The sequence below is a fragment of the Scardinius erythrophthalmus genome (assembly GCF_964197995.2).
Source record: "Scardinius erythrophthalmus genome assembly, chromosome: 7".
Classification (NCBI taxonomy): Eukaryota; Metazoa; Chordata; class Actinopteri; order Cypriniformes; family Leuciscidae; genus Scardinius; species Scardinius erythrophthalmus.
Genome location: NC_138227.1, coordinates 2,172,630 through 2,184,732, shown reverse-complemented (window position 1 = coordinate 2,184,732; position 12,103 = coordinate 2,172,630). Strand labels below are relative to the sequence as shown.

The following is a 12,103-nucleotide window of genomic DNA, read 5'->3' as shown; positions in this document are numbered from 1 at the left end:
CTGATAAAGAAAAAAAATATGAGACATTGATCTGATTTATTTTCTTAAAGTTTCTTTTGTGACCCATAGTGAAAAAAATTGTATTTTCATAAATCTAAGTGTTTTGTGTTAAACAAGTTGTCTTTGAAATGAGAAGCAAGTTAATCTAATCTTTTATCCTCACAGCGTGTCAATTATGCATTGATGTGCTATGAAATTATTGCGGGGCAAATGAAGTGTAATATTAATTTAATGAGAAAAGTAGCCTAATAATAATAACAATAATAATAATTTAATATGCCCTGCGTGCCCGTCCGCCACGCCACTGAAGAGCTAAACGCCACCAGGAATGGCATCCATGTGATTAACTGTTTTAACAAGTTTACTTTGGCCGTCCATGTGACGTAATTTTCATCATCAGGAGGATCCGCTTGCAGCTCAATTTTTGTGATGGCGGAGACGGTGCACACACAACGGTCAAATGAGTTTACTTTGAAAGGCTTGCGGACTCAACTGGAAAATGAAGTTATACGGGTCCTTCTGAGACTAGTAGACTCCAGTTCTCAGCATTAAACACTAGAATGAGATCTAGTAAGTGTGCATGGCTACGTTACATATGTTCCCACCCCACCCCATCTTTATATTAACTGGCTTTTTTATTAGTGCAATACAGTGAATGACAATCGTCTGTGTCTCCCAGTGTCTTACATTATTGTCAGTAGGGGTGCACGATTCAGAAAATTTCACGATTCGATTCGATACCGATTTTTAGTCTCAAGATTCGATTCAAAATCGATTTTCGATTCAAAAAACGATTCACAGTATGTAAATATAGTTGACTTTTTCCTGTGTGATTGCAGTAGACATACAATTTAAAAGAAAAGAAATAACAAATTAAATGAAGTTTGATATTACTTTGTCTTCATAAAAACTTTTGCAACTAAACAATGCAAAGTGCCAAGCTTTGGCCAGCTTTCAAATACATTTAATTCAAGTTTAAACTAAAACTTAAATACATTTTTTTTTTTTTTTTTTACATTTAGCTTTAAAGTGCTGTAGTCAGATCAAACAAACAATACTGCTAAATGTAGTTTAAGGAGTAGGCTATTGACGGCAAAATAGGCTACAGAATATTTCGTTCTGTATTGACAGGTGCAATTTTTGAAAATCGATTTAAAAAAAAAATACAATAAGCCTACATTAGGCTATATCTGCATTTATGTCAAAACCTAGACTTTCAAACATCAAAATGTCATTTATTAATATGAATATTCGTGTCAAAAAAATGACATAAACATTCTATTTTGCCTGGAAACGCTTCCAGCACGCTTGCGTGTCGTGAGAAAAATAGGCGTCGGTTCTATTTCTAGCATGCACACGTTTTCCGCACGACTCGGGCCACACCTGAGGCGCGTGTCACGCAGGCTGTGACAAGGTTTTATTCCGTCCTCCACGCGGTGCCAACTCACACCAGGAGCATTTCAGAAGCGGAGCAACTGGATGCGCGAGACCACGTGATTTGCCTGTCCGACGTGTTTTTTCTTGATTTTTGAGTTTCTAACTTTCTACCATACAGTCTATGGTTTCTACCAAGGATATGTAATACGTTTGGGAGTTTGCACAGGGTGTTTATTTTGAATTTGACAATGTTTTTTTTACTTTTATTTTGTATTCCCGGTGCGACTTGGACGCGCGTCCGTCAAAAATAGACTAGGCGCCTATATTTAGCGAAGCGGCGCGGAGAGCCGCTTCTGGGAAGCTTCTGAAACGCGCCGCGTCGCGGCCGGTGTAAACACAAGCATTGACTAGAATGGGCGCGATCAGCTCCGGTAGCCGTGTCGCAGCCGTAATGCGCCGCAGATGTGAGCAGTGTAAATGAGGGGTAAGTGTGAATTCGATGCAGCGCCATCTAAGGGAATGGCAAAAAAAAAAAAACAAGAATCGATTTTTGGAATTCTATGAATCGATTTTGAATCGGTAAAGTTTGAATCGCGATTCATATGTGAATCGATTTTTTTGCCCACCCCTAATTGTCAGTTTAGTATTCAGTGATTAATTTATACAGAAACAAAAGATAACATTCATCTCCGAATACATTATTTGTGTCTTACATTTCATAGTTAACTCAGATAAACTCAGTGCCGACTCGTTTTCCATCAGTTCTTTTACATGAATTGGAATGTGTGCAAAGGAGTGTGGGAGATTGAAGGACATGAAGGATACACTTGATGCATCCTTCAAAATGAGCTGAATTAAAAGACACAAAATGAAGTCTGTCTTCAAAAGATCCTTCAAACGCGCTTGGTGACGTGGCAGTCGAGATATGCAGCCTTACTAGGCCACAGCCACATTATGTACAATATCCCAAAAATCAATCTGTGCACCGTGATTTAAACACCTCTGATCTTTTAGTTTCTCTTTGTTGATAATGTTTTAGACTGCAATGATTGTACTTGGTGTTACTTACTGATCATTTCTGTATCCAATTAAGTTGCTCAGGTCAAATTTCTGCAGTGTCTTCTCTGAGGACAACAACACAAACACTAAAGCTGACCACTGAGACGAGGAGAGTTTCACATTACATAATCCTCCACGGCTCATATGAGGTTCAGCTTCGTTCACTAGAGAAAGATCACCCAGTTCATTCAGACAGTGAAACAGATTGATGTATTTATCTGGAGAGGGATTCTCACTGATCTTTTCTTTAATATAGTCAACTGTTTCCTCATTGTTGTGAGAGCTGTTTGCTGTCTGTGTCTTTAGTTCTTGTGAGAGATTCTGATTAGACTCCACTGACAGACCCAGAAGGAAACGAAGGAAAAGGTCCAGATGCCCATTTTTACTGTCTAAAGCCTCATCCACAGCTCTCTGATGGAGATCAGATAGGGAAACTGTGTCTCCATTAGTTGGTTTGGTAACCTGGTCAAACACATTGATGTTATTGTTGATAAAGGAGAGATGCACATATAGAGCTGCTAGATGTTCCTGAATGCTCAGATGAACAAAGCAGAAGACTTTCCCCTGATACAAGCCCAACTCCTCTCTGAAGATCTGAGTGCACAATCCCGAGTAAACCGATGCTTCTGCCACATCAATGCCACACTCGCTCAGGTCTTCCTCATAGAAGATCAGGTTGCCTTTCACAAGCTGCCGATAAGCCAGTTTCCCCAGTTTGACAATCATGTCTTCATCTTTCACTTTCTTCTCATAGTCCTTCTCATGTTTGATGTTGGTCTGAATGAGCAGGAAGTGTGTGTACATTTGAGTGAGAGTCTTGGGAATCTCTCCTCTCTCTGCTTCACTCAACATCTTCTCTAGAACAGTGGCTGAGATCCAGCAGAACACTGGGATGTGGCACATAATAAAGAGGCTCCTTGATGACTTCAGGTGTGAGATGATCCTGTGGGCCAGACTCTGATCACTGATTCTCTTCCTGAAGTATTCCTCCTTCTGTGTGTCACTGAAGCCTCGTACCTCTGTCACTCGATGGACATACTCAGTGGGGACGAGATCCGCTGCTGCTGGTCTGGAGGTGATCCAGATGAGAGCAGAGGGAAGCAGATTCCCCACAATGAGGTTCGTCAGCAGCTCATCCACTGAGGCTGATTCAGTCACATCACACAACCTCACATCGCTCTGAAAATCCAGAGACAGACGACACTCATCCAGACCATCAAAGATGAATAACACTTTATACTCATCACTGGATATTTCCATTTCTTTTGTTTCAGGGAAAAAGAGATGAAGAAGATCTGAAAGACTGAGTGTTTTGTCCTTCATCAAGTTGAGCTCTCTGAAAGCCAGTGGAAATATGAGCTGGACGTCCTGATTCTCTTTCCCTTCAGCCCAGTCCAGGATGAACTTCTGCACAGAGACTGTTTTTCCAATGCCAGCGACTCCCTTTGTCAGCACAGTTCTTATGGGTTTGTCTTGTCCAGGTAAAGGTCTAAAGATGTCACTGCATTTGATCGGTGTGTCCTCTGTTTGTGCTCTCCTGGACTGTGTCTCAATCTGTCTCACCTCATGCTCTTTATTGATCTCTCCACTTTGACTCTCTGTGATGTGGAGCTCTGTGTAGATCTCATTCAGGAGTGTTGGGTTTTCCCGCTTTGATATTCCCTCATACAAACACTCAAACTTCTTTCTCAGATTTGATCTCAATGTGTTGAGGACTTCAGCAGGTTTAGAGTCATGGCTGAGAGATTAAAATACCACATTATTACACAAGTCAGAAGTAAATAACCATGAATTACTAAATGGATTTTTTTGTTTGCTGTATTATGGGACACAAAACATCATTAAGTTTCTGAAATGTTTAAATTATTAACCCCCTGGGGTTGACGGTATCGCCGGCGATACCAGCTCGCTTTTTTCTTATCAGTGCAATAGAGACTCAAAATACTTTGTTGATTTTGATCTTACGTATAAGTGTTATACATCATGTTAAGTGTCTTTTTATTGTGAGTATACACAAAAAAAAAGTGTTGTGTTCTTCCAATTAAAGAAAAATAAACGATGCAAGTTCTGCCGTCTCTCTGTCAGTGAAGTCCGAGTGATATGTCTTTATAAAGCTTGAATTCTCTTCTTTTAAATGAAGTAATTTACATAAAAAACAAATACTCAGTTTATGTAATCTGTATGAAAGAGAGATGTCAGTCGTTCTCATTTCAGCTCATTATATCTCATTATGTGCTAATGTGATCACGTCCACGGAGAGCACGCGCTATTCAAGCGCAAATTATCTGAGGCAATCCATGCAAACGTGTCAACGCCCACATCAGCTCGATAAAACACATCAAGTTTAATCAGACTCATGCACTTTACGTTAGCTTGCTTCGCAGAAGTGCTGGTTTAGTTTCACTTCGAGGAGCAACGAATCCAGCTGAGGATTGTGAATAGTAAGTTCTTTATTCTTAAAGGGATACTTCAGGATTTAGCATTAAGCTTTGTATTAGTAGAAAACCTGTAGTATTTTCAAATTACCATGCTTTCCACCCTCATATCCCCCTGAGACAAGAGATTTATGTATTTTTTGTCTGGAAAAAATCCTCCGATGACGCAAAAATCGTCATTTTGCGTCATCGGAGGATTTTCTGGCCAGAGGCTAAAGACTACAGCCAGTAGACGGCGTTGTTCCGCATGTTTTCAGCCCACCCATAGAGGGTTGGATCTCACTCACAGAATGTACACACAGTGTCAGCCGTCTTTCTTTGGAAGCTAAGCTAGCAGGCTCTTGTTCTGTGGAGAAAGCTGAATAGTAGGAGAAAGCTGAGTAAGTAGGGGTTACCATCCTCCTTTTCCCAGACTTGTCCGGCGGGCGAGATCGTTCAAAATGTACGGGATTCAGCTTTTGCGTTCTGCGGTCGCCATTCATTGTTTACATGCACACCTTTTGTTTCAATCTAACTGAATTCATTCCGATTGGTGAATCTGAATGTAGTGTTTACATGAACGCTAAACAAGTGATCGGCTGATGTGCGTTTTACCATTGCTAAGAAAATTCCCGCTCCTCCGTGAGAGATGCGAGACCCGGCGCGTCTCAGTAATGACGCCACCGGCCTCGTGCCGTTCTCCCGCGGCCGTCAGCCTTGTCCTGCTCGCCACAGTAAACATAATGAATGAATGGCGACTGTAGAACGCAAAAGCCGAATCCCGGACATTTTGGGCGATCTCTAAATCCCTGGCAAACTCATCACGTAGGCTAGCCTTGTTGTTTGTTTTCAACTGCGCTCCCTTATCCGTGGGGCGCAGCCTCCTAAGGCAGCGAAGCAAGTGCATTCTGGGAGTTGTTGTCTTTCATCCACATAAGCCAAAAATACATTTTCTGGCTTTTCTCAGTCTAGAAAGCTCCAAATTAAAAAAATTCACATTTCTTCTACTTAAATGACCTATTTTAAATACACATTCATCTTCCCAGAGGTGAAGTATCCCTTTAAGTGCTTTGTTCTAATTGCGATATGCAATAGTGTCTGTAAACCGCAAAAATACTAAATATGAATCGCATGTCTGTGTGTGAATGAATGAACGGCACAGATGTTTACTTCAGCTGTAGTAAACAACAGCGTGCATCTGTGCCGTTCATTCACACTTGCACTTACATTAGTAAAAATGTTATTTTTACATGAACACATCTACTAGTTTAGCTTTTACCAAACTATATTGCTATACTGAGATGAGTAAAAATCGACTGAAATATGTTGACACAAAATGTCTTTGTAAGCAATGTATTAAACTGCAAATTAACATTTATATGATAATATATCATAAAAACGATCTGAATGTTTAGACAAGATTTCGTGGATTCGTTTCGGATAGATTATAAAGTTTTTACTGTAGAATGAATGAATGAGGCATTTATATAGCTCATATGTTAAATATATAGTATGTGATGTTCTGTCAAAAATAAAGTAGGTATAATGAATTATCAACTAAGATGTTATTATAGCGTTTGTTCCAATATTCCAATAATATAACTAATGAATCATTAACTTTGAAATATGCATGATAAAATGTATACTTTCTACAAAGAAAGATTACACTTGAAATATTATTAAAATTGTAATTGTTGATTTACATGTGAAAACTTTAATAAAATAGCAAAAAATACATATTTACAAGGTAGATGTAAGCAACATCTTAAAGGTCCCATTGCATGGATTATTTTATTATTTTAGAATGTTTCCTGGGGTGCCCTTATAATGTTAGTATGATTTTAGATCAAAGGTTAGTATGATTTTAGATCAAAAGTTGTTATAATTTAGAAATAAAAGGCATATTTCCTAGCCTGATTTTAGCCTCTGATTTGAACGCTCTGTTTGAAGGGGCATGTCTGCTGTGAGACTTCAGTGTAAACACCCACTGTTGTGATTGGCTGACATGCTTGCATATGAAATATATAGCATTACATGTGGAACTCTCTCGAATACTTTTACTATTACAGCTATTATATGTTTTTACTATTACAGCTATCGAGATTAACAAATCGTGAGAAGTTTAAGTATTTAGATCTTTTCCCATCACATAAAAGGTTGCAGTGATGAGCACTGAGCAGATGACAGCCTGTTGATCGCGTGAATGAAGATCTTATTGCAACGCAGTTTCTGCACTCTCACAAAGGATTTCACCAATGCAAACATGAGGTAAGAGCTTCGTTGTGCAGTGTAATAGCGTCATTGATTTCATAACGAGTTTTGGCAAGTATCCAGATAAACTCGCGCTGTGTGATTGACAGCTTGGGCGACTGGAAAGGGATTGTTCTTTGATCGCTTTCTGTATATATATTAATCACAGTTTAAGTAAGATTATTTTCATCCTACTAAGAGAAACGACATGAAGTTGATTGTCTAAAGTTGTTTAGTCACTGGCTTGATTTACTAATGCATAAACAGTATTGAACGACTTTTAGAGAAAGATTATCTGTCTGAACTTGAACAATTACACATCAGAAATGCACATAACCCACTGGTTCTTCAGAGGCTCGGATGAAGGAACTAAAAAAAAAAAAATACTTGTGTGTTCATTTGTACATCCAAACACTGAGCAACTGCCATGCTTCTCTCGTTTGAAAGTCATCATGTCTCTCGAGGAAAAAACAATATCGCGGTCACGCAGCTCATTTTCTCATGGGCGGGCCAAATTCTCTTTGAGGGCAAAGCAGAGAAAGGGGAGGTAACCTTTCCCCTTATGACAACATAAGGGGAAGATTTCTAGATTCGCCCATCTGAGCTTTCATTTTCTCAAAAATACCCAGGGCTTGGTTTACACCCATCAAAACGTCTAGCCACTGGGGGGCCACAGGCAGGCTAGGGGAACTCGTATTAATGTTAAAAAAAACCTCATAAAGTGACATTTTCACACAATGAGCCCTTTAATAGGTCAATAAGCCTTCTCATTAAAATATTTATTATTGTTTTTATTAGTGACACATTTGGGGAGAGGATATTACAAAACTTTCTGAAAATACAGTATGGGAATTAACTGCATATAGTTACTAGAAATGTTTACCTTGGATATTATACAATTTTGTACATACATGTTGCTCACATATTATGGTAGCCCTGTTTGTGCTAAATAGAGTGTAATTACACCTTTGCCATTAATATGTTTAGAAGCAACTGAAAAAAACACAAATGTCAGGGCATGTCAGAACATCTCAAGGACCCCAAAAAACTCTTAGACCCCAGAGGGTTAATCCTGTGTAGTGGTCGACCGATATGGGATTTTTAATGGCCGATGCCGATGCCGATATTGAGAAAGCAATCTGGCCGATTGGCCGATATGAGGCCGATACAATACATGTGAATACAATAAATGAGAGACATAAAGAATATTGGTGAAACTAAATGAACATTTATTGTACATACTATTTATGCAAAATTCTTTTTGCAATAAAAAATATTTACTAAGAAATTAAAATGTAAACAAAAAGGTAAGGTAACACTTCAATAAATAAAGTTTTAGTGCAGCTTCTTGTCTGCTTTAATATTTAGTCATTTTTTCAGTCACATAAATAATTACTGCTGCTTACTGCAGGTTACAAATAACATTTATCATTAATGAACCAATCTAAACAATATTCATAAATTAATGACAAAATAGTATATGAAATTACATACATTTTATGTACAAAACATAGTTAAATATAAATCTCACATAGTTTATTTACACTATTTACTTTAAACAGGTTGTTTTACTTCAAGTATATTTAAATAATAATGATTTATGTGTTTAGTTTTGCTTGTTTGTTTCTTTAAAACGTCGCAAGCCGTCACATGTATTTGCATGACATACATGAACATATGAAAATGTATACTACACACGATATTACGCCAATCATGGATAAATAAATACAGTAGATAGTGAATAACATTTTCAAGGATTTATTTTCAAACGTAATATTATTACATAGTGTTCTCCTCTCATCCACCTCACGCGACCAACTGATCTGTAATGCACGCGACCCAGCTTTTCCGTGCACGCGAGTCCGTTGGAAAACAGCGTCTAGTTTAAATGTAACCCGAGAACAACGCACGTATCCGAGGAACAGCCAGTCACAGGATTTTTGACTGTTTGTGAGGTAAAATGTTTTCAGTTTTGTTTGAATTCGTTTATATCACATCTGTGACCCCCACTGGAGCTACTGCTGGGCTGCGGATCTGACATATCATGGTACTGTTTGAATAGACTCTGCTGCACGCCGGAGTGTTTTTGTGTGTAACACAATGTAACTCTGGTTAGAAAGCGAATGCGAATGGTCATTTACTGTGTCTGTCAGATGTCTGCTTCACTTCTGAGTGGCTTGTCTTACGGTGCTGGGCGGAGCAGAGCGAGTGTATTCAGTACATTCACGCTCGCTCTGTTCGCGTCAGTGGAAAAAAGCGCTAATGCACAGTCACAAACTGTTTTGAAATATATCGGCCAAACGGAAAGATTTATCGGCCGATGCCGATATCTAAAAAATTCCAAATATCGGCCGATATATCGGCCTCGGCGATATATCGGTCGACCACTAATCCTGTGTTTGAGTGATGTGTGATGTGAATTGCAGCAGCTAAAATTAAACATCAACAAAAGGACTACATTTTACCTGAAACCAGGATACATGCTTTCATTAAAGTCTTGTGGTTGAATCACAGGCTTGTACACAGTTTTGTTTTTAACTGGTCTGGATAGAAGATTTGACCTTAAATCAGAATGAAGAGGGTAAAAACACTCATATTGAAAGAAAAACACTGATATTGATGTAATTGTTTCATTAACTGAGTAACTGACAAACAGCTTTTACAGTGTGTGAATATATTATCAATTCAATACATAGAGCTTTACACAAGAGCACAATGTTAATAATTATTGACTGAAAATTACAGGACTTTAACTTAGAATTGTTTGGTTCAAATCCAGATCATTAAACTGCTGTATGTATTAAATTTCTAGAGATGCACTTTTCTAGGCCGATTCCGATTTCCGATTTTTCATTGAGTTTGACCTGCCGATACCGATTTTAACCGATTCAGATTTATTTATTTTCTAACCACTTTACAGCACACACAAATATTTATTTTAGATCTTTTCTTTAACCCTTTCACGCGTAAGTTGAAATGCAAGTGAGTGTGTTTGGTCATTTAAAAACAATATAATGTAACAATACAATACAATATAAAAACAATACAATACAAAACAATACAATACAAAACAATACAATATAAAAAACTTTATAAATAATCTTGATCTATAACATGAAATGGGCACCGCAATGTTGTCCTGTCAGTCGGATTTACAGCACATGAATTCATCAGTTTCTCCCGAAATAAATGCAAGAAAGTGGCCGGTGAACTGAGAAGAATAGAGTAAACTTTGTAGTTACTTCCACTATGTTGGTCTGATATGAATAACGCATGTCGGCAAATTATATTTGAATAGTGTGTATTTTACAAACTCCAAATGTATTGTTTTACTCGTGCTTATTAAATATCTGAAACCTAAAATAAACATCATGAGGTTGAAAACACTGCTTAGTTGTGATATATGACAGCGCTGAACGCGTCCGACTCTGGCTCAGCGCCAGCCAACGCGCGAAAGCACAGTTTGAATCTGGCAGTTCTGCGACGTCACTGAAATGTGGCACCGGTGACCGTACTCTCAGGGGCACAGAAATAAAAATCCCATATATGAGACCGTACCGCTAAAATGATAATAACGCGGCGCCGAGTGCATTTGACCGGCATAAAATCGGCATATGTCAGACTGACCGGCCGGTCGCCGGTCATGGCCGATCATGTGAAAATCGGCCAATTCCGGTCACCAGCCGATCAATCGGTGCATCTCTAATAATTTCATAAAAATCAAATACTATAAGCATATCTTTTAAGAAGTTATATACCTGAGATCAGGCAGTGTGTCTCCACTCTTAAAGATTATTGGCGGATCCATAGAGTGGTTACTCTTCATAGAGACACAGCTGGACTCTGGGTTTGAGCTCTTCTGCTGGACTGAACTGTAACCGAGAACAGATTCAGTTTAATCCTTTAGATTAATGTGTTCATTCTTTATGAGAGGAACCATATTAATATAAACATTAGCCTAATCTTTTATCAAAAAGCACTTTGAGGAAAATGTATGATCTTTTTATTTAATATTTTTAAATATTTAATAAATTTTAATGTTAGCTTTAAAACAAACAACAAGAGGCACAATTATTTTCTCAGTTTGTCTTGTGAAAAACTGATATTTTTCTGAGAGAAGTAAATACCCATAAATTACTATTATTTGTTTGCTGTATTATGGGACATAGAATATCATTAGGTTTATGAAATGTTTCAATTATTTATCACTGCTGAATATGAATAATTTCATCAAAATCAAATACTAATATAGCTGCAAGCAGCAATACAGGGCCAAGCTGCTGAAAGGGCTGTAGCGCACAGATAGGTTCAGAAGTACAGATAGGTTCAGAAGTACAGATAGGATGAAATCAAAATTAACACAAGTTCTGATGAGAACGAACAAAATGAAGAAAAAAAAACACTTATTTCTAATCCAAGAATAAGAAAGATTAGATATGATTAAAACAAACAACAATAGGCAAAATTTTTTTCTCAGTTTGTCTCTGTTATCTGTAGGGGGGTGGGGTGGGGTGGGGGGGGGGCAAAAACTGATATTTTTTTAGAGAAGTAAATACCCATAAATTACTATTATTTATTTGCTGTATTATGGGACATAGAATATCATTAGGTTTCTGAAATGTTTCAATTATTTATAACTGCTGAATATTAATAATTTCATCAAAATCAAATACTAATATAGCTAATACATGAAGAACAGATAGGTTCAGAAGTACAGATAGGATGAAATCAAAATGAACACAAGTTCTGATGAGAACGAACACAGAATGAAGAAAAAAAAAAACTTATTTCTAATCCAAGAGTAAGAAAGATTAGTACAGCTCATTATGCAGCTTCTCAGGTGTGAACCACATCATTATTCATGATCATTCATATTCATGATCATTCACGCCCTCACGCCCCCTTTCCAAACAAAACGTGTCTTACAAAATTTAAATTAATGTATTGTTTTATGTGAATGATTAGGCAGGATGATTTTCAGATCATTTTGAAGCAAAAACTGT

At 37.8% G+C, this 12,103-nt stretch overlaps 1 protein-coding gene across 1 annotated transcript in view; it reads right to left on the bottom strand.

Annotated features, from left to right (window-relative positions):
* Window positions 1–10,959, bottom strand: part of LOC308693237 (uncharacterized protein) — a gene marked incomplete at its 3' end in the record, with an annotated part of 262,595 nt that extends 251,636 nt beyond the window's left edge. Inside the window, exons 1-3 of the mRNA XM_081370029.1 lie at window positions 10,859–10,959; window positions 9,566–9,661; window positions 2,447–4,174 (exon numbers count right to left, since the gene is read on the bottom strand). Of these exons, the coding sequence (XP_081226155.1) occupies window positions 2,447–4,174; window positions 9,566–9,661; window positions 10,859–10,926 (1,892 nt within the window). The 5' untranslated portion in view covers window positions 10,927–10,959. The remainder of the gene's footprint in view (window positions 1–2,446; window positions 4,175–9,565; window positions 9,662–10,858) is intronic.
* Between the last annotated feature and the right edge of the window lie 1,144 nt (window positions 10,960–12,103).